The sequence below is a fragment of the Pleurodeles waltl genome, chromosome 8 (genome assembly GCF_031143425.1).
Source record: "Pleurodeles waltl isolate 20211129_DDA chromosome 8, aPleWal1.hap1.20221129, whole genome shotgun sequence".
NCBI classification, from domain to species: domain Eukaryota; kingdom Metazoa; phylum Chordata; class Amphibia; order Caudata; family Salamandridae; genus Pleurodeles; species Pleurodeles waltl.
In genome coordinates, this window is record NC_090447.1 from 144556571 (window position 1) to 144579529 (window position 22959).

General features: G+C 44.9%; 1 protein-coding gene across 1 annotated transcript in view; it reads right to left on the reverse strand.

Annotated features, from left to right (window-relative positions):
• Positions 1 to 3633: 3633 nt before the first annotated feature.
• PRCP (prolylcarboxypeptidase) overlaps positions 3634 to 22959 on the reverse strand; it is a 129849-nt gene continuing 110523 nt past the window's right edge. Inside the window, exons 7-9 of the mRNA XM_069203940.1 lie at positions 8549 to 8713; positions 6226 to 6413; positions 3634 to 3954 (exon numbers count right to left, since the gene is read on the reverse strand). Coding sequence (XP_069060041.1) covers positions 3750 to 3954; positions 6226 to 6413; positions 8549 to 8713 — 558 coding nt within the window. The 3' untranslated portion in view covers positions 3634 to 3749. The remainder of the gene's footprint in view (positions 3955 to 6225; positions 6414 to 8548; positions 8714 to 22959) is intronic.

Below are 22959 nucleotides of genomic sequence, written 5' to 3' on the forward strand. Positions count from 1 at the left end.
GTCTGGGGGGTTAGTAGCCAATGGCTACTAGCCCTGAGGGTGGGTACACCCTCTTTGTGCCTCCTCCCAAGGGGAGGGGGTCACAATCCTAACCCTATTGGGGGAATCCTCCATCTGCAAGATGGAGGATTTCTAAAAGTTAGAGTCACTTCAGCTCAGGACACCTTAGGGGCTTGTCCTGACTGGCCAGTGACTCCTCCTTGTTGCTTTCTTTGTTCCCTCCAGCCTTGCCACCAAAAGTGGGGGCCGTGGCCGGAGGGGGCGGGCAACTCCACTAAGCTGGAGTGCCCTGCTGGGCTGTGACAAAGGGGTGAGCCTTTGAGGCTCACCGCCAGGTGTTACAGCTCCTGCCTGGGGGAGGTGTTAGCATCTCCACCCAGTGCAGGCTTTGTTACTGGCCTCAGAGTGACAACGGCACTCTCCCCATGGGGCCAGCAACATGTCTCTAGTGTGGCAGGCTGCTGGAACTAGTCAGCCTACACAGACAGTCGGTTAAGTTTCAGGGGGCACCTCTAAGGTGCCCTCTGGGGTGTATTTTGCAATAAAATGTACACTGGCATCAGTGTGCATTTATTGTACTGAGAAGTTTGATACCAAACTTCCCAGTTTTCAGTGTAGCCATTATGGTGCTGTGGAGTTCGTGTTTGACAAACTCCCAGACCATATACTCTTATGGCTACCCTGCACTTACAATGTCTAAGGTTTTGTTTAGACATTGTAGGGGTACCATGCTCATGCACTGGTACCCTCACCTATGGTATAGTGCACCCTGCCTTAGGGCTGTAAGGCCTGCTAGAGGGGTGTCTTACCTATACTGCATAGGCAGTGAGAGGCTGGCATGGCACCCTGAGGGGAGTGCCATGTCGACTTACTCGTTTTGTCCTCACTAGCACACACAAGCTGGCAAGCAGTGTGTCTGTGCTGAGTGAGAGGTCTCCAGGGTGGCATAAGACATGCTGCAGCCCTTAGAGACCTTCCTTGGCATCAGGGCCCTTGGTACTAGAAGTACCAGTTACAAGGGACTTATCTGGATGCCAGGGTCTGCCAATTGTGGATACAAAAGTACAGGTTAGGGAAAGAACACTGGTGCTGGGGCCTGGTTAGCAGGCCTCAGCACACTTTCAATTGTAAACATAGCATCAGCAAAGGCAAAAAGTCAGTTGGCAACCATGCCAAGGAGGCATTTCCTTACAATGTTCAATAAGGTGTTGCATCTCATCCCAATGGGCCCTATCATATCTGGCTAGCAAAGCTTGCGAATTTGCAATACGCCACTGGTTTGCTGCCTGTGCCGCCACCCTTTTGCCTGCAGCATCGAATTTTCGACTTTCTTTATCTGGGGGAGGTGCATCTCCTGAAGTATGAGAGTTGCGCGCTGCTCCCACTACAACAGAGTCTGGTGTTAGCTGTTGTGTAATGTACACTGCGTCTGTTGGTGGCGGTTTATATTCTTTATCTACTCTTGGAGTAATGGCTCTCCCTTTAACAGGCTCCTCAAACACTTGTTTGGAGTGTTTTAGCATTCCGGGTAGCATAGGAAGACTCTGATATTGGCTGTGTGTGGACGACAGTGTATTAAAAAGAAAGTCGTCTTCAATGGGCTCTGAATGAAGGCTGACATTATGAAATGCAGCTGCTCTTGACACCACCTGTGCGTAGCCTGTACTATCCTCTGGTGGCGATGGTTTAGCTGGATAGCATTCTGGACTATTATCTGACACTGGTGCGTCATAAAGGTCCCATGCGTCAGGGTCATCTTGACTTATTCCTGTATGAGTTGGGGATTGCATCATTGGTGGAGTGGCTACCGGTGATGGTTGCGGAGAGTGATGTGGGGATGGTGGCGGTGTTACTTGTTTAGCCACCTTTGCGTGTGGCTGTTTGTCTTTGTCTTGGAAGGCAAGCTTGCGTTTCATTTTGACTGGAGGAAGAGTGCTGATCTTCCCTGTATCTTTTTGAATAAAGAGCCGTCTTTGTGTGTGATCTGGCTCTATTGCCTGTAATTCCTGTCCAAATCTATGTGTCTTCATTTGTGTGGACAGTCCTTGTTCCTCAGTGTAGGAACTTGTTTTCGGTTCCGAGGCCGGATATTTCGGTACCGAAACCTTTTCGGCTGCTTTTTTCGGCTCCGACGAAACCTTTTTTACTTTCGGCATCGTGCTCTCTCAGTGCCGACCCGTTTCGGTGCCGGTGTCTCGGTGCCGAATCTTCTCTGAGCCACTATCTCGGGCCCGAGATTGCTGTGTGCCGGTATCTCGACCGGAGTCGGATGACTTCGACACCATCTCGCCCTTTTTCGGTGCCGATGAACGGTCACCTACTTTTCGGGTTAAGCCATGGCCTGTTGGCGGTGGCGTCCCCTGGGCTTTAGCGCTTTTCTCGTGAGTTCTTGGTTTCGACGTCTTACTCACGGTTTTCGGAGTTTCCTCGGGATCGATCTCCTCAGAGTCCGACTCCTGGGTGGAGAATGTTTCTTCCTCCTCCTCGAAACGCTCTTGTCCTGTCGGCGCCGACGCCATTTGCAGTCTTCTTGCTCTTCGGTCCCTGAGTGTCTTCCTGGACCGAAACGCTCGACAGGCCTCACAAGTATCCTCCTTGTGTTTTGGTGACAAACACAAGTTACAGACCAGATGTTGATCTGTATATGGATACTTGTTATGGCATTTTGGACAGAAGCGGAATGGGGTCCGTTCCATCAGCCTTGAAGAGACACGTGGCCGGGCCGACCAGGCCCCGACGGGGATGGAAGAAAACCCCAAAGGGCCACCGGAGCTCTTCTTAATTCGGTGTCGATCTGTTGTAACTAACCCGATACCGAACGCAAACAATACCGACGATTTTTCCGAGATTCTAACTAACTTTCCGACCCGAAACACGGAGCGAAAAGGAACACGTCCGAACCCGATGGCGGAAAAAAAACAATCTAAGATGGAGTCGACGCCCATGCGCAATGGAGTCGAAATGGGAGGAGTCCCTCGGTCTCGTGACTCGAAAAAAGACTTCTTCGAAGAAAAACAACTTGTAACACTCCGAGCCCAACACCAGATGGCGGGATGTGCACAGCATGTGTATCTGCAGCTACACATGCCATCGAACATACAAATAAAATACAAATACAATACACCTTCTCTGCCTAGCAAATATTCCAGATTCTACTAGCGGAGTGTTAAGGATGTGTTTGCTTTATGCTCGAGGATTATAAATACTCTTGATGAGCGACAATCTAGAAAAAATCTTTTTCATTTTACTAACAACTCTATTCTTAGTTCATATTGCACAACACTGTAATATACCACTTCAATGTCCCCCACTTCCCAAACTGACATATAAACGTCCAGAGGTCAGAAAGATAAAAAGAGAAGTATGCATTGATGTGTGTCTGTGTGTGCATGCATGCTGAATCAAGACAAAACACATACAGAGTACTGAAACACTAACCAACATTCTTCAGGGGTGATTTCAACTGGAAGCTAGTATCTTGTACGTGTTTCGCAAACGAAATTTGTGTAACCAGTCGAGAGCCAGGCTTGTGATGTCCTTTTCATATTCTTATGTTCAAAGCAGTTGTTTGTAGACAGAGATCAGATGACTCTGTGCAATTCAAAACTTTTAAAAAACAACCCAAGACTAGAATTGTAAAAATATGGACTTTAAGTATTTAATAGTAGGATGATCTGGAGCCAGAGATCCCTTTCAGACCAGGAATAGTATAAAATGTTAAGGGCCACAAGCAGAACATTACAGTACATTTAGAGAGAAGATCTTGTCTTCCTTAGCCACTGTTTCATGTACTTTATCTCCAATTCTCTTGCCCGCACTACTGATTCAGGGTCATCAGGATGACGGAATCGCAGATCCAAGTGATGGGCACCCTCTGGAATAAATACGGCAACCAAGGTGTCTGTGATATCTTTAGTCACCCCACCTGAGGACCATGGATCCAGTCCGCCATTACTAAAAGAAAAAGACAAAAAAATAAAATAATCAATGGATGGATTTTTAGCGACTGAAATCTTTGACAGCATTAACACAATAATTGGTCTCTTTTCATGTTTCAACTGGCCGCATGTAAAAAAATTAGCAACAGCAAATTTTGACAGCATTAACACAATCATATTGGTCTCTTTTCATCATTCACCTGGCGGCATGTTAAAAAAATCAATATAGTATAAATACATATATACATACATACATTGGAGGTTCGCCTCTTCATTCATTGGTCTGTCATTAACATTTTACTTCGGCCCACCACAACATAAGGCAGGAACCAATGAATGGGTCAAGCCCACTTCAGCCACTGACTCGCTTATACTGTGAGTGATGGCATTTGACCGACATGCATAAACAAATTAGGGAGTGAAGAGGTGCTGTAGAGTTTGGGCTAACCGTCCTCTCACACAGAACTTTACACAAACTATCTAGCTCAATTTGAATGGATCAATCTAGGAACCCTCTCGTCGACCTAAGGAAAAAGAATCCTTTTGCTTTAAAGAACTCTCACCCACCAGGGATACCTCTTGGAGGCATGCTTCATCATAGAGTTCTTTTCCGTTCTGGAACAGGGCATGCTACAACCTGTGAGATACAAGTGGGCACTTTGTAGGGAAAGGAATAGGGTAGTGATTGGGGGTAGGGTTACTCTTCGAAAATACCTGCCTGGTAGCCCTAACGTTTTAATCTGGGGCCCAGCCATTATGATTAAAATTGGGAAAAGTTAAGAAGTCCTAGGACTCTAGTAACCCCTACTTCCTCTTAGAATCAACATGTTTCTGTCACTTATGCTTCCAAATTCTCTTGGCTTTCAGGACCAATTATATTACCACAATCCACATCTATTCCATAATACTGACGTAACTGGTGTATTTACTGTATATATGTCTAGCACACCCAAACCATCTACTCGGTTTTCCGCAAATGGTTATATATTAAGGCACTTAGTAGGGCTTCATAGCTACACAGAGGAGAGGCGTGGCTGTAGGCACACAGACTCCAAGGTCCTCGTCTGGCCTACTTGTTTAAAATACCTCCCTCCCTACTTGTTTAAAATACCTCCCTCCCTACTTGTTTAAAATACCTCCCTCCATGCCTTTGACCCGCATGTGCACATCCTCCTAAAAAGAAGGGCAGTTTGGTCAGGACTGGTGGGACAATACTTTATTTTGCCAATGTTTTTTCTATTATATAATTATACTTTTAGCCATCCTTGTGTGTTTAAATTATGTCTACAGTTACATTAGTTAAAATTCAATAGTATTTTTTCATTGCACCAATAAGAACTACCGTTTCCTATTTGGGTGATCATCAGTGTGGGCATAAATGCTATCAAGGATTAAGCTTGGTGACTAAAAGAAGATTTATGGTGAACAACCTTTGCATATGTGCAACATGCACATGGCAAGTAGTTCACCAACCTCTTAATGATGCTTGGGGGGGCAGCAGTGGAAAGATGCATCTAAAGTGCTTTTGCAGGACCCTGAGCTGAGGTTTAACATGTCTCTACTGACTGGAAACAGACAATGTTAATACAGTTTTTGGAGGTGAATACATTAAGTGTTTAACTGAAGAAGGCTTACTGGTTGGAAGTGGGGCAGTAAGGAGAGTTTTCAAGGACATGTGGCGACCTACTAGTTCATTGAGTGTTTGATGAATATCCTAGGGACCAACTAAACAAGAGGACATCCAATTTCAAGGTTCAGGAATGTCTATGGCAGGCATATAATCCCATAAGAACCAATAATGACTGCAAAGGAATTAAATCAAATGGTAAATGCGGGATGTTTATAAATGCCCAGAAGGGTGCCGTTGAGTGAGTGAAAGTGTGTGTGGTGACCACATAATGAAGCCGACAGGAGAATTAGTGAATATCCAATGCCTGTCCAACCTTGATGTAGAAACATAGTTTGCTGATGACTCTATGTACAGGGACACCAGGTTCCTGTCCTGGACTTTAAATATCAATGTTTCTAGGTGTGTTAGTCTAATTGGTTCAGTTTAAATCAATCACACCTCAAAATTCCAGGATGCATTAGGTTGTTAAGTAAACCCAATAACTGGAAAATAGTGCCCTCCTGCCATAGAGTCAGCCTGTAATTTATCAAGATGAGTTTCTTGAGGATATTAATTTAAGAACAATGACAGCCCAAAAACAGGTGACGGTCCAATGCCAACTAACAATGTATATTGTCAACTGTGCAAACCCAAGCATTATGCTCTAAACATACTCACCTGAACACAATATTGCTGTGCGAACAAATGTTTTTGCCACCATATTCTGATGTAATCCATGTAAGTCGCGGGGTCACACCCCATTGTTTGAAGCAATCCTCAGCGTAGCTCTTAAAGTCCCACGGCTGGGGTTCAAACATGTCATTAACCCCATCAGCACAAAATGGCATCACCATTTCCGTGCAGGCCTGAAACAAATACAGATCAGAAAGTAAAGGGCTGGTTCTCTTCCATTACATCTTGGTCAAATCCACTAGTAACTCCTACAAGAACGCCCGACACCATCAAGACCCATTACTGACGTAGTGTGCCCTTAAAGTCCAAACCTCACTGATCAGTCAAACCTTCAGCCATTACGCCATGCACTCAACCAACAGAACCAATGTAAAAGCAGTAGGTCTCTCTCAGGGTTGCATTTTATAAGCCAAAACAGAGGCACAGCCTCTTTCGATGACCTTCGTTGATGTGCTTCCTCACCAGACTGGGAAAATATGTGCATCTTTCATAAAACCAACATAAGAGAAAATGTATTATTTATACACTGAGAAGACTAGGGACAAATGACTTTATGTTCAAATTAGTAACAAACCCTACCTGTAACTTTGTATGAAAGGTGGAAAACACCCTTCCGGATTTGGAGAACTCTTTTACTCGTGGCTTGTTCTGTTGTGACAGTTTTTCTATGTAGTGGTCGGTGTCATGGGGTTGCATTTCAATAGCTCCCAGTTTCCTAGGAGTATTCTGAATTAGGGCCTCTGCTGACTGCTTTAACTTGACATTTTTACTTCATTCGACCGGTCTCATCCGAACCAAGGAGGGTTAATCAAGGTATTCCCATCTACATCACCCAACTGTGCTGCCGCTTCCCTTGAACGTTTGTTCAGGATCCAGTTGCAATTTGGACACATTTTTTGTATGTGTAAGTAGATTGCCTTTTCCAGCGCAAAGATGTGTAGATTGTGTTTTCAATAGGTGCTCTGGAAGAATACAGCTAACTACAATATAAATGGTGAAAGATGATCGGATCGCTATCAGATTCTGTGATCCTTAGCGAACATTTCTTTCAATTTCTGTACTTGAAGGTGGACCCCTGCATCTCGTTTGGTTTGCAACCGATCCATCAGATGTCCATCTTTCCCCTCAGTAAGCTGTGCAAAGTCCAGAGCTCTATAAACATCTGTCAAAGATCCAGTACTTTCTGAGACACTGTGTCAAATATAGATACAATTCAAGAAACTCTTAATGTTGTGGGTCTACTGGAACTCAATGTAGGGTCTGGATACACCACCAGATTACAATATTGTACTTACATTACGGCAGCTAATTTTAATATTTCAAAAACGTATTTTCATTCTTTGTAGACACTATTATTCATCCATATTGTGCCACTGTGCGATGTTGATGGATTGTTCTTATTGCACTATTTGTGGTTTTCCTCAGTGGGCTAGAATAGGATTAAAGTTGGGAAACTATGGCACCAGACGTTCCCATCCCAGTCACTGTGTTGAAAGACTTTCTGGGTAAATTTGATCTGAAAGAGTTTTTGCATCCTCCCATGTGTCCTGCCTGTTCTTGACAGAATAGTGGTTCACATGAAGTTGTGGGACTCTTGGACTCCTGATGATTCCAGTCTTAGCGCCACATTGTTAGTTTAAACTTAGTTGTGGCTCACTGACTTGGAAATGTTTTTTATTAGCCATTCTATTTTAGTATATAGGCTTGAGGGCTGAGAAAATGAGGGCAAGTGATGTGCGTGCTCAATATTTTTTTGCAGCGGAACATATATAGGTTGATGGTAGTTTAAGGCACTGGCCACAAAATAAGTTGGTCAGTTTCCCATTTTATGAGCATTTTGTACCGATGCCGCGCAGACTAGGGCGTGTATATGTTCATACAAAAGACATTTGAACTGTTGCTCCTCTTTTAGATTTAACCTGTAGACAAAGTTGCACTATGGTCTGAGAAGCACCGGATCACATAAATAGGAAGAGGGGGGATATATGAAGCCACTCAACGCCCTGCCTGTGGCTGAGTGATGGGGAACTTAATCTTGCCTAGCAATGTTAGGATCAGTAAAGAAGTGTGGAAAAATGTATGTTGGACAAAGAAAGGGTTCAGCAAACATCCACTGACAATCACTTCAGAAGCACAGAATTGATTGGCGAGAAGCACCGGGGCGAGAAAGGGAAAAGGCATAAAGTGATTTAAGAACAAAAGTACTAGGACTGGTCCATTCTTACACTCCAGTCCCTGTACCTTCGAAAAACATTAACAACGTTTATTAGTTATATTGTTTTCTAAAGTTAGAAAGATAAAAATGTACCTGGTAGCTCCATCCTTTGTCGCCAAGACTCGCTGTTGCTGCTTGAGATATATTCAAACATTGTGTGTTCCCTGAATAATTGTAGTAAACGTTAATAGCTTGAAAAATATTCTGCAGTAATGTTTTATCATCAAGGCTGGGATTGGACAGAAACTTGCAAACCACCTGCATGAAAAAACACATCCACTTTAAATGTCACTTTATTCTTTCTTATGCTTTCATGTTAAAACTAGATACAATGTAGCAAACAAATAAAACCAAACGAGTGATTGTATTGTTTGGAATAATCAAATAAACAGTTTCTTGTATTTAGTAAAAGCCCCTCAACTCATTCCGTGGAAAATTCCCCAAATAATCAATTTAAAATCTTAATTGGACTTAAAATGCGGCACAACATGTGGTCGCCCGCCATGCTGTTCTCAGGTTAAGTGTCTTTTGTGTATCTGTGACATGGGCAAAAAAGTGTTTATGCATGGCAGACGACCATCAGTTATGTTGTGTCTCGAGTGCGGTCACAAACCTAACTGGCCAATTTCAGTGGTTTTGCACGTTAAAGCCACAAACAGAACTCAGTTTTTTTGTCAATTTCATTTTTAGGTCAAGCATTGCAGTGCGCAAGCGCTGCTTTTCCGACTTGTTGGTGTATCTGGGCTTTTGACCACATCCACCACATGCCCATCACGATCACTCGTTCATGGGCTTGCCTTTCAAAAATCCTTTGTTTTCATTGGTAACGGCTTTACGTTTGCCCGTCCCTAGGGTGGTTTTGTTACAGCCTGGGCCATCAACCCTGTTACGTGGATAATTGCACTTTTGCTGATAACTCTGCAAGCGAACTTCTTTTTCCTTTTGTCTCTCTTTTCGCGCTCACAGCGGCATTTTGAATCAGCTCGCTTATGTCAACTGTTTTACTTTTTATTGTCAGTTTGTGTGGCAAAAAAGTTCCATTTAGAAATTTACAACGCTAACACTAACTCGAGCAAACGCAAGACCCATTGCATTGCAAATGCTTGTTTCTGATGTGCTTCATTTTCATGCTCTGCGATACATGACCTTCAGCTGTGCACGGAGGGGTCTGGATGCTCATTCCCCGCTGTGTATAGCCTTCAGCCGTACACAGCAGGGGTTCGACACTGGGGCTGTTCTGCACCCAACCCCTGCTGTGAGCAGCCTTTGACATTGTCCATAGGGGATTGGGCACAGCTCCTGGTCTGTGGCCAGAACCTGTACTTAACTGGCAGGCGGCTTTACTACGCAATGGAGGTTGGCCGCAGGTTAGGCACAGGCAATGTCTGTCTCTGATCCCTCTGAATAGCGTTTACAGTCAGCGGGCACAAACACTAGCCTACCACCGTAGATTCCAAGGACTCAATGCCCCTACAGCAAAATATGTGAGAGAAATAGGAGTACGGATGGATTAAGACTAAGGTTCCTAGTATTCTGTTTTTAATGGTTTATACAGATACAAATGCCGTTCTTGATTATGTTTTGAAGTGGAAAAATACGGATTAATTTAAGTTTTTTTAATGGCTCTCTATGCTGTTAATCATGAATTGCAGGCTAACAGTGAGCAGACTGACTGCCAGGGGAGTTAAAAAATGGGTTGAGATTTCCAGAAAGAATTGCACACATATACTTATACATTTATTTATAGTGTAATTCAATATTTTTACGGGGGTGTATTATTTTGTTAGATGTGGCTGCTTAATGTGCTAAAACACAACATAAATCAAAGAATGACTGCGCATTCATTGGTTAAATAAATGTGGAAATATAGAAGTTTGACTTTATGTATTAACAAAATAAATATGGATAAACACTGAAGAGATGGCAACAAATAAATATGGATAAATACAGACGGAAATGTTTAAAAAATAAATTCCATAAAACTGGGAGCCCAAAGAAAACTTTCCCTTGGTGCCGCATGTCGACCAGGTTACAAGGAGCACCTTCTGCACAAATATAACAACATGAAGCATCTTCCTATACCATGAATATAAACAAAAGCAATAGTCTTTATTCACACAAGTAATTTTCAAGCTTGACTATGCCAACATCCTATTCCACATTGCCTCCAGTCTGGTCATACAGACAATACAACTAACCAAAAACCTTGCTGGAAGGCACCTTCTCTACCGTATCCCAAAAACAATGTGACACCAGAACTGTAGACACTTCACTGGCTACCTTCTCTGCTAGACGGGCGATGTTCAAGGCACTCTGCATCACCCACAGAGCATCCCAAGAAAACGGACCACTATACGAACAAATTAAATCTGAGCAATAGGTGGCTTGCACCACACATCATCAAACCGCTTTGTTATAAGAAAACCATAGGTGGCGCTGTTTGCTCAGAAAAAGCCACTCATGCTCTGGAAATCACTACCAGCCAGGATTTGAAGGGGCCAATTCAGAAAAGGGCCTCCGCACTCGTGCTGGAGGCCCCACGGTCGTGATGGGGGTTCCGCACTCGCAGCAGGGTCCCCCGCAATGGTTAAATGCAATAAGGAGGTCCCACCACCAGTGTAGGACCCAGTCATAACTGCAGGGCCTCCGCCTGGAGTGCGGAGGCCCTTTGTCATGGGCGTCATTTAGGGGTTGTCACAGGTCGCAGCTGCAACCCCTGGCTTGCCCTTTGCGACCCCTGGCATTGCCTGTGTGACCCCTGACCTCAGAGGTTGCAAATTCAGTGCCAGGAACAGAGACGTACGTCAGTTGCGGACCCACTCTTTCTTTTCTGTCAATTTTTTATTACGTTAATAGGAAATAATGAAATATTTTTCACAATTAGTGCAGTAAAAATGTAGTACAATTAGCCGAAACATGACTGTCCATGGAAGCTGAGGTACGTAGAAAATACTTTAAAATGTATGTTGTGTGCGAACTTGCGGGTAAGAGTGTGTTTATGTGAGAAAGAATGTGAATTTGTGTGTATGTGTAAGTGTGTGTGTTAGTGAAAGTGAAGATCAAGGCAAGGGGCGTGTGATGTCACTCACTACCCCTGGCATTTCGGTGAATTGATGTCCATGCCTTTTGTGAATCGGGCTCCAAGTGTCCAAAAGCACTTAAGATCAAAAGAGAGGTGAAGCATCGCTGTTTTCAAGATAATCATCAACAGTGACTCACATGAGGGAAAAGGGGTGGCGCATGGCGGAGGTGGGGGTACAACAACACCAAAAATAATAAAATAACTTACCTTACGCTCCACGCTGGTGATCTGCTCCGCTCCTCTCACGAAAGCAGCATTGGGATTGGATGGAGCACCCAGCCAGGGCGCTCCGAGGCAGAGTGAAAGTCTCTTACTGCTCTCTCCAACCCAGCTGCTGGGGCCGGAAAGATCCCAGTGCGCCTGCGTGTTTGGCCAGCCCCAGATGGCCAGCCAAACATACATGCTCACTGAGGGGGAGTGCTGTGCATTCCCCCTTCGTGCTCGTCACAGCCCCGTGGCCCTGCGCCTTTTCCTATAAAACCATAATAAATATAGTTTATTATGGTTTTATAGTAAATTTTTGCAGCTGATGATGCCGGCTGGTGAGGGGGGGTGGGGGGAGGTTATGACGCCGCCCCTGAAAATCATCCCATAACCCTAACATAGAAGCCCAGAAAAATTATAGCTCCTTCAGATACAATCTGTAGTCCACAGATAGCCAAAAGCCACTCCAGCACACTCAGCTCATGTTTGTAAACACCGACAATGTACTATGTCCATGTAAGTTACACAGTGATGACTTGTGTCTGACTTGAGTGTTATATAGTAATGTGAATTCATTCATAACCCTATAGTAATTGTATAGTGGTGCTGCAGCAGACTGTAGTTTAAACGGGCTGCATAATCTCCCTTATCCTGCTTGTCTGTTACAGTCACCTAAGACAGACTCCCTATGTCACGTCTATCACTCAGTAATGTAGCAGTCCGCATCAACAAACCACCCATCGTCACTTCAACAGGCATGGAACACCTGAAGAGCTCGGTTACGTACAGGTGGCCACTGGAGGACCTCTCCTTGACACCGCACAAGGACACTCATGTAAGGGACGATTGCAATAAGGTCAATCCTATCAGATCTCCTGACCAGCTTTCCCTCCAACCTATGCCTATCCCGGACCAAAAACAAACACGAACATCCGAAGGGACAACACTGTGCAGTAACCACCTTAGTTAGCTCTGATTAAAAAAATACAATAACGGGACCTGTGGAGCTGATAAAAGCTCCCATCTTACCGAAAACCACAAACCGTCTCATACTTCTTCACCCATCACACTGCTAAGCGCTGCATCTCATTTAATGATTACCGCACCTCGGCGAACATCACGCAGGGCATGGAAACACTGCTAACAAAGAATCAAAACAACAGCAACACCAGTCTAACCACACGCCCTACATGAAGCAGCATGCTACCCCTCAGCGGCCCACACAGGGACAGTAAGCACAATGTAAATGTGACAATACTTCCTTGCAGAGCATGTGGGAAAGAAACCAAAGAGCGGCAGGGCAATACAGTATTGAACTCTTTTTTAACTTTAGGAAACGATGACACCTGATGGCAAGAAATAGGATTGATTACTGGTTTTAGGATCAATCAAAGAGACTTATAGAGCGCGCTACTCACCCGTGAAGGTCTCAAGGCGCTGGGGGGGTGGGGGGGGGGGGGACGGGAGATCACTGTTCGAAAAGCCAGGTTCAAATACCTATCTAATAGTCCCGAAAGTGCTAAGTCTATTTATAAACTGCATGCTGTTTTAAGTACTTATATGATAATGTCAATTTAAAGAAAATATAATTTGTTGGTAAATTTAATTCCCAAAAAGCCCTGTTGCCCAGACAGTTCATTTAAAATGCCCGGGTAGGACAGCAAGCGAGATCCACACACAACACAAGGACAAAACCTCACACGCCAGAGCAGGACATGCAGCAGACTCCACCGTGGCCAGTAGGTGGCGGTATTGCTTTAAAGAGATGTTCTTCATTGCACAATAACTTCAGGCAGAGGAACGCTTCTTATGAGGCCATGCAGCGTGGAGAGCCGGGTGAACCTGCCCCCCGACACCCCCACTGTTAATTGTAACTCCAGCTGACAGTCATCTCGCCCTCGCCTTCCCTGCATCTGCTCTGCACCTTGTTGATTTGCTGTATCTGCTGTTACTGTGGTGACTTTCCCATAGTCACTTATTCGCTGCTGCACCCACACACTCGAACGTTTATTCCTGAAATTCATTCCTGAATCCAGTGCCGCCCTTATTAACCGTTGCATGCATTCACTCCTTTCTTTCCTGCACTCATTCTTTCACTGCAGCCCTTATTTCTCACGCAATAACACTTCCAATGCTAACTCATTCACTACACTACTCAATCACTTCTGTGCATTTATTCAACCATGTATTCATTCATTCAGCCAGGTACACTCGCAAATCTATCCGCCTCAACTGTAAACACAGCATTTTCATTCCAGTTGGCTCGGTCCATATTTTAACAACTGCATTCCTCCTTCACACACTTTCATATCAAATAATAACTGCGCCAGTTATAACTGGCACACATGTGAGCGTCGCTGTTTCCGCTCTGCAGAGGCCAAGCATTAAGTGAGCATGTAATCCGAACATCTAACTTAGCCGCTCACAGACGCTGTAAGAAGTCTGCAGTGTTTAGCCTCAATTCAGGAGCTCTCAGCGTGTCCTGTAAAGAATCCCCACCCAAAACCTGAACTCACCCAGACACGTAGAGGTGACTCTAGGTATAGCTGGGGGGAGGGGGGGGGGGGGCAATTATATTTAAAAATAGCCTCTGCTGCAATTTAGATCCTTTAAATACTCCCACAGACATCTGTGAAGGGGGCTATTTCAAACTGAGGCAAGGGAATTTTATAAGGATGGAAGGTCTTCTAGTTTATCATCCACCAGGACCTAAGAAGCTGGTCTCAAATCACTGAGCCTTTTACTTTGACTGATCAGCGCTTAATCCTTATGGACTTCAAATTCCATCTGGAGGACAGGGACATCCAATCCCTTTTGGACTTTATGTCCTGTTTTGGTTGGAGTCAAATGGCCACCTCGAAAACTCACTTAGCAGGACACGTATTGGATGGGGTTTTCTCCGTACAGGAATTTGTTACCTTGGGGGAATGTCAGCAGTTAGAGTGGTCAGATCACAGTCTTGTCCCCTTTGTAATTAGATACAGGAGTTGTACATACCCCAGGCACAGCTCCGACATTCATAGCCCAAACTGGGGGCCTATTAAAAGGGGGGACCTGCTCTTCGCTTTAGCGAGGCATCAGGAGAGGCTACAAGGGGGACAAGGATCACGGGTGCAGATCTTCAATTCCTCGATAAGCAAAGCAACTGAGGCTTTTGCCCCTTTGAGAGAAGTTAAAAAGCCCTTTGATGTACTGATGATCTTAGGGCACTTCAGAGGTTACGTAGAAGGCAGGAATGAAAATGGAAACTAGATTCGGGACCCCTAGAAAAAGCAAAGCTCAGGGAGCTATGGGAGGACATATGAATGTGCTATTAGAGCTGCTAAATCAAGCTTCTATTCCCAGAAAATCAGAAGAGCCGGCAATATTCTCAAAGAAGTGGTAAAGGCCTGAGCCTGACAGTTAGTTGTGGAGACTACAGCTCAGCTCCATTTCAGCTTCCCTGTGGAGTTCCTCAGGGATCATCTCTTAGTCCTACCCTTTTTAATTTCTATGTGGCTCCCCTGGCTAAAATAGTTTGATCCTTCAACTTTCAGGTGTCATCGTACGCTGACAATACCCAAATTATTGTCTCCTTTCAAGATAATGTGCATATTACAGCCAATAGTAATTGGATGAGTCATAACTGGCTGAAAATAAATGGGGACAAAACAGAGGTCATCATCTTTAGGGCAAATACCTCCATTTGGAATCATACTGGTGACCTGAGACATGTGGGACCCTACCCACTCCCATCTCTGCGGCCAAGAATCTTGTGATAATTTGCAACTCAGCTCTAACCTTTGATGCACAGGTGAACAGAGTTACTAACACCTGCCTCTATGTGGTTAGAACCCTAAAAATAATTCTGGAATTTACATCACAAGAACTAAGGGTGACAGTAGTACTGGCCCTTATTATATCTAGATTGGACTATTGTCATGCCTTATATTTAAACATAAACCAATCATCTGAATAAGCTGAAGATGATCCAAAATGCAGCCGCTTGGCTAGTACTAGGATTACCTAAGTTTACCTCCATTAAGGAAGGCTTGATGGAACTGCACTGGCTACCTATTAGGAAATGCATCATCTTTAAGGCATTGTGCCTGACTTCCAAGGCCCTTCATTCTCAAGGCTCAGGATCTTTGAAAGCTGCCATTAATTGGTACGCTCACAACCACCCTCTAAGATCGGCCGGGCTTAGGTTGGCACAGACTTGAAGGAGCAAAATAATTAAATGGGGAGATGGTGACTTTTTTGGGGTTGCTGCCAATTTATGGAACTCGCTCCCAGCAAAATTAGGGGGAATCGCACCCCTCCTGATATTTCGAAAGCATCTGGAGACTTGGTTATTTTCATTGTAGGTTTCTGATCTGCATTAGCTTCTTTTTACCTGTTTAGTGCTTCAATACTTCTGGTCTGAATGCGCTTTACACATAACAAAATACAAATACAAAAATACAAATACAAACATTCTATTCAAAAGTCCTATTTTGCATGAAAACCTCCCCCACAGAAATACAACAGCTAACTAAAGAAAATACTATTGGGTCATAGACGTAATAAAACGTGAATTGTAAACAGGACTGCATCTCTGACATGGGTTACCTTAAGATGTTTTACAATTGTTGAGGACTCAATCAGTGTTTTACCTGCAAAGCGAAGTGCGTGAACATAAGGCTTGGTAAGGATCTGTTTGCAAGTCAGTTATTAATTACTGGGGGTTAAGAGACATTGACCTGCCACCCTCAAAGGTCTGCATTCAGGCTTTCCCAATTAACCAGGCAAAAAGGGGGAAACACTTGTATTATTCATGTAAACAAAAAAGTTTTTTGAATATTACAAAAACAGGATTTCCCGACAAATGCCTTGCGTTACGAACTGGCAGTCTATTAGAAAAGACCTGTTATACAGTTGAATAAATAATAACACATCCCAGGGAAACCTCCGATCTGTAAGTAGACTCACACATGCCTAGAACAATCTAGCAGCACCAGTGAAGGTACCAAAGGACTGGAACATAACCAGCTTCACAAATACTAAAGCATACTGACTCACAGCTTCCACAGTTTTCGGGTGACAGAGCATCTCCTAGGCCCAGAGCAGGGGGCGCCCATTTTGTACTCAATCGCAAACAGTAGAGATGAAGTTTATCCACAGAAAATAGAGGAGCAATGTACAACCGACCACCCAGAAAGAACAAAAAGATGAAACGTCCTTAGTCGCACGCACCATAAATGTAAGACACTACAAATATCTTTATCTAGATCAAAATAATTTTACTTGCACATTGACCAATGCAAGCCATTAGTAAATGGAATATGTAACAAACGTCTACTACGATTTACTAAGGAGCCAGGTGTGGCATTTTTGGGTTAACAGTATTTCCTAACTTGGTTCATTAAAATGTTATTATATATGCGTTTCTGTTGTTATTTAAATGTGGCATTTTGCTTTCCTCACTATTTAGAGCACCCAGGGGGCACTGTTCTAAGAATGGATAAGGCTCAGTGTGTTCTGAGTGAGAGCAATTGGTTGGTGATCTCCCTCCTATTAGGTTTGATCTGAAAAGTGTTTCACCTACATTTCAGAAGTCCTCCTCTTCCCTTCTTTGTACAAATGTTCATGGTATAATATGAGATACACTAATGAAGGAACACAAGGAGCCATGGAATAACATTTCTGGGAGTAATATGCCTATGAGGGGGTAATCCAGCAAGATCTCTCATTTCTCTGTCACGTTACATCAGCATGCTCCATACTACAATGACAACAATGCAGTGTACTTGGGTCTAGCCTTCTGGGAACATAGGTCAAGCAAAGCATGCCAACATATTGGTAGTGTAAAATTTGGCAACCTACGTACAACAGTCTAGTGTACAAAACTGTAAAATGTGTGAAGTGCAACCAGACAATACAAAAGAGTAATAAATTACTTCTGTGTAGATGAGAATAAACACCGTGTATGGGGATTGTTATGTATGCCAACCGTCTCACACTCTCATGCAGTATCTAAGCTGTGTTCCTTTGAAGATCCTAGACGATGATGGCATTTGTGTCACCTCTTTCGTTTAGTACTGGAATACCCCTCATAAGAGCATGGGTGGCAGATATGTTCTTGCCCATGTGGTGCTGTATGCCCATATGGTGTGTCTAGAAGGCAAGGATGTGAGCTTTAATTCTGTCCTTTAGGGAAAACGTGTTGGACTTGGGTAGCATTTCTTGGCTGCCAGGGATATCTGATTACTTCCAGTAGTATTTGTTACAATTGGTTTCAATGAAATTCCACTAGTGGTTAAAGACCACTGAGGGAGTAGAGTTACCACGGTCGTCCAGCAAAAATACCATTAGTTATAATATGTAATACCAAATACAACAGAATTACTACCATGAAGGTGTGGTAATGTTGGCGTAGTGGTAAATGATCACCACCAGTGGTAACTGCTTAAGTGTGGTCAGTGCCTTCTATCAAACAGTTGAACCCAAAACATCTCTTCTGTCCTCAGACTACTTGAACCTCAGATGTTTCCTTAAGCCTTTTAAGGTCCAAGCAAAGGATCGCAGCCGGGGATTCTTCTGTACAAAGTTAACACTGCCTTGAGTGGCTGAACGCTGTGCATGGCACGAAAATCATATTTCTACTGGTCTGTGTGATCTGAATTAGTTACAAATGAAAATATGTTATATTGATGGTTAGGGTTGCACTTCATCAGAGGCTGAACTTTTGTGTTTGTTACTTTTTTGTCAAACACGCCTAAAGCCATTCTTCAACCAGTTCTCTAGACTCTTCTGCACTTTCACTTTTTGTGCCGCCGGAATATGTTCAGTAACTAAAGTTGGACATTCACTAAAAAAAAAAGTCAACTAAGGTTGACAGTCACTAAAAAAAACACACTACTCATGTCCCCTCTTCTTTTCAAAATATTTTAATAAGATATTGTTGTATATTGTGGTGCCAGCACCTCAATGTAAAGCGGTTACACTCTCTGAACTTCATAGCAACCACCTCCTACGCTGACAAAAGTGTGTACAGAAAAAAACATGAGTATAGAGCGTATTGATGCATTAGAGAGACGGCCGTCAAAAGCCACCACAGCATTAATTCTATGTCTGAGTTTCCACACTCACATGCCCTGCTTTAGTCTGTCACTCTGTCTCCAATCAACAAGATACTTGGGGAAAATGTACCAAAGGGAGAAAAAGCTATGCAGAGAGAACAAAAGGGAAGCCCTGATGGCTGTTGTGGTAATAGGATATGACATTAAGTTTCCTGGGGCGCTATGGTAGTCAGAGGCTACTGAGCTCCAGCTGCATCAATTAGAGTTGGTCTTTGTTGGTGTTGTGGGGTCAGAGTACTACTCGACCCCAAACTACTACTACTCTCCAGCACTTGACCCTCTTAGAGTAAGTAGTGAGACAGAGAAGTCCAAGGATTACTCAAGGAGGTGGGGTTGGTTGGACAATGTAATATACAAACCATGTTGCACAGAATTACTCTTCAGGACTAGAACAACAGAACCAATGAGGAGGCTTCAGCAGCTGAAGTCAATGTTATTGGTCTGCCCAACCTCCCAACTCCCAAAGCGACAGAAGTGCCCACCCTTCCTTGGAAAGGCCAAAGGCAAGCCCGCCATCCATGCCTGGACCGCGCTCAGCGCCAGGAACTCTGGTCCAATCACTGCCCTCTCCTTAAGCCGCTAGACCTTGGCACTGTCCCCCCAGCTGCTGCTGCACAGCGTCTCACACCACAATAGGAGCTTTTACCTTCAGCCACTGCCGGTTCTCCAGCAGCTAACCAACCATACCTTCCAAGCAAATACTAACAACACCCTCAACACCCCCTCCCAACACACATGCCACACAAACATCAACAATGGCTTCACTCCCACCCTACACCACAGCAAAAACACATGTCAACACCCACTCAAATGCATGCTTCCCAACACACGATCACTCAGCAAACACACAATGAAATTTAGGAACCTGCTAAGCAGTGACAAACCCAACATCCTCTTCATCACAGAGAAATGACACAACCCTTCATCGGTGCAAGACATTGTTACGGCAATCCCAGCAGGCTACAAGATCATCCGACAGGACCACCTTCACAAGGTAGGAGGCAAACTCGCTATCATCTACAAGAAATCCATCAAATGCACAACATCCACAGAGAACACCACCCCATTCCTGGAACACCTGCACTCCAAGCTGCAAAGCTCCAAAAACTTCAACCTGAAAGGAACCCTCTCCTACTGACCACCCAATCGCAAACTCACTGCCAACTTTGTAGCTCTGCTCACCATCGACTCCAGAGCCTACATTTTCCTCAGTGACCTCAACTTTCTTCTGGAAGACTGAAACAATCCCTGCTCCACAGCATTCCTCGAAATCTTGAACACAGGACTCACAGCTCGTCTCAGAAGCAACACACACAGCAGGATACGCACTGGACCTAATCTTCACAACAAGCGACAGCATCAAATGCAACTCCACCACACCGCTCACATGGACCAACCACTCCATCCTCCACTTCCAAATCAAAACATTTCAAGTCACACCCATTTTAGGCCAACTTTAACAACACAAAATGATGATGGACGGAGTGCTGACAATGCAAACACTCACCCCCAGTCACAGATCTGGGTTTAATCCATCGTTCTTTTGCTCACCATGCCACCCCAGTTTGGACCCAGCCATATGCAAATCAGTCTTGACCCTGTTCCTCGTGGGAACAGTCCAGCCCGAACTGCCAGGCCAGGTCCTCTCTGGACCGGAAACAAGCATCCTGGGACCGGTTTCGGGGTTTCACCCCTCATCAGCCAGGCTAGCTTGATTCCAGTGGCACAGTGAGCAAGGGACCCACGTCTGGGCATACCCTTCCCACTTAGGGCAACTTTAACAACACAAAAAAACGATGGATTAAACCCAGATCTGTGACTGGGGGTGAATGTTTGACAATGTTCAGCATTCCGTCCATCACTTGTTGTTTTTGCATTTGTCGCCCTAAGTGGAAAGGGTATGCCCAGACGTGGGTCCCGTGCTTCCCATGCCACTGGATTCAAGTTAGCCTGGCTGATGAGGGGTGAAACCCCGAAACCGGTCCCAGGATGCTTGTTTCCAGTCCAGGGAAGACCTGGCCTAGCAGTTCGGGCTGGACTGTTCCCATGGGGAACAGGGTCAAGACTGATTTGCATATGGCTGGGTCCAAACTGGAATGGCATGGGCAGCAAAAAAACGATGGATTAAACCCAGATCTGTGACTGGGGGTGAATGTTTGACAATGTTCAGCATTCCGTCCATCACTTGTTGTTTTTGCATTTGTCGCCCTAAGTGGAAAGGGTATGCCCAGACGTGGGTCCCATGCTTCCCATGCCACTGGATTCAAGCTAGCCTGGCTGATGAGGGGTGAAACCCCGAAACCGGTCCCAGGATGCTTGTTTCCAGTCCAGGGAAGACCTGGCCTAGCAGTTCGGGCTGGACTGTTCCCATGGGGAACAGGGTCAAGACTGATTTGCATATGGCTGGGTCCAAACTGGAATGGCATGGGCAGCAAAAAAACGATGGATTAAACCCAGATCTGTGACTGGGGGTGAATGTTTGATAATGTTCAGCATTCCGTCCATCACTTGTTGTTTTTGCATTTGTCGCCCTAAGTGGAAAGGGTATGCCCAGACGTGGGTCCCGTGCTTCCCATGCCACTGGATTCAAGCTAGCCTGGCTGATAAGGGGTGAAACCCCGAAACCGGTCCCAGGATGCTTGTTTCCAGTCCAGGGAAGACCTGGCCTAGCAGTTCGGGCTGGACTGTTCCCATGGGGAACAGGGTCAAGACTGATTTGCATATGGCTGGGTCCAAACTGGAATGGCATGGGCAGCAAAAAAACGATGGATTAAACCCAGATCTGTGACTGGGGGTGAATGTTTGACAATGTTCAGCATTCCGTCCATCACTTGTTGTTTTTGCATTTGTCGCCCTAAGTGGAAAGGGTATGCCCAGACGTGGGTCCCGTGCTTCCCATGCCACTGGATTCAAGCTAGCCTGGCTGATGAGGGGTGAAACCCCGAAACCGGTCCCAGGATGCTTGTTTCCAGTCCAGGGAAGACCTGGCCTAGCAGTTCGGGCTGGACTGTTCCCATGGGGAACAGGGTCAAGACTGATTTGCATATGGCTGGGTCCAAACTGGAATGGCATGGGCAGCAAAAAAACGATGGATTAAACCCAGATCTGTGACTGGGGGTGAATGTTTGACAATGTTCAGCATTCCGTCCATCACTTGTTGTTTTTGCATTTGTCGCCCTAAGTGGAAAGGGTATGCCCAGACATGGGTCCCGTGCTTCCCATGACACTGGATTCAAGCTAGCCTGGCTGATGAGGGGTGAAACCCCAAAACCGGTCCCAGGATGCTTGTTTCCAGTCCAGGGAAGACCTGGCCTAGCAGTTCGGGCTGGACTGTTCCCATGGGGAACAGGGTCAAGACTGATTTGCATATGGCTGGGTCCAAACTGGAATGGCATGGGCAGCAAAAAAACGATGGATTAAACCCAGATCTGTGACTGGGGGTGAATGTTTGACAATGTTCAGCATTCCGTCCATCACTTGTTGTTTTTGCATTTGACACCCATATTAGGGTCAGCATTCCAAGCCGCCGCTGGGACAAAATCACCGAAGCAGGCTGGCTCAGCGACCTCAGCAAGGATCAATCTAGCCACACACACAACCTAAAACAAGGACCTCAACAAGTTCAACAACTGGATCAATAAAGGCACGGATTCCCTCGCACTAGTGAAATCCAACAAGCATAGTAGGCCAGCTGGTACACAGAAGACCTCCAAGACACAAAACAACACTGAAACAGGTAGAAAAGAAACAGAGAGCCAGCCAATGCACCACTGTCAGAACTACCTACAAGTTTGTAGTCAGACGCTATCACCAGCAGATAAGAGACAACAAGAAAAAGGCATTAGTGGACCACATTGAAGGAGCTTCTTCTCAATCGTCATGGATTTCACCTCACCCTCAGCCACTGTCAACAACATTGCTGCCTCCCAACAAATCTGCAACAACCTATCCAACTTCTTACACAGCAAAATCACAAACATCTACAGCAACTTTGCACACGGCCCAACTCCAGAGAACTCATCACTAAACTACCCAATACCAAACTGGATGGCCACCTGACCGAATGGGCAACCCTTACCAGAAATGACACCACAGCAATCATATGGACCAGTGGTTCC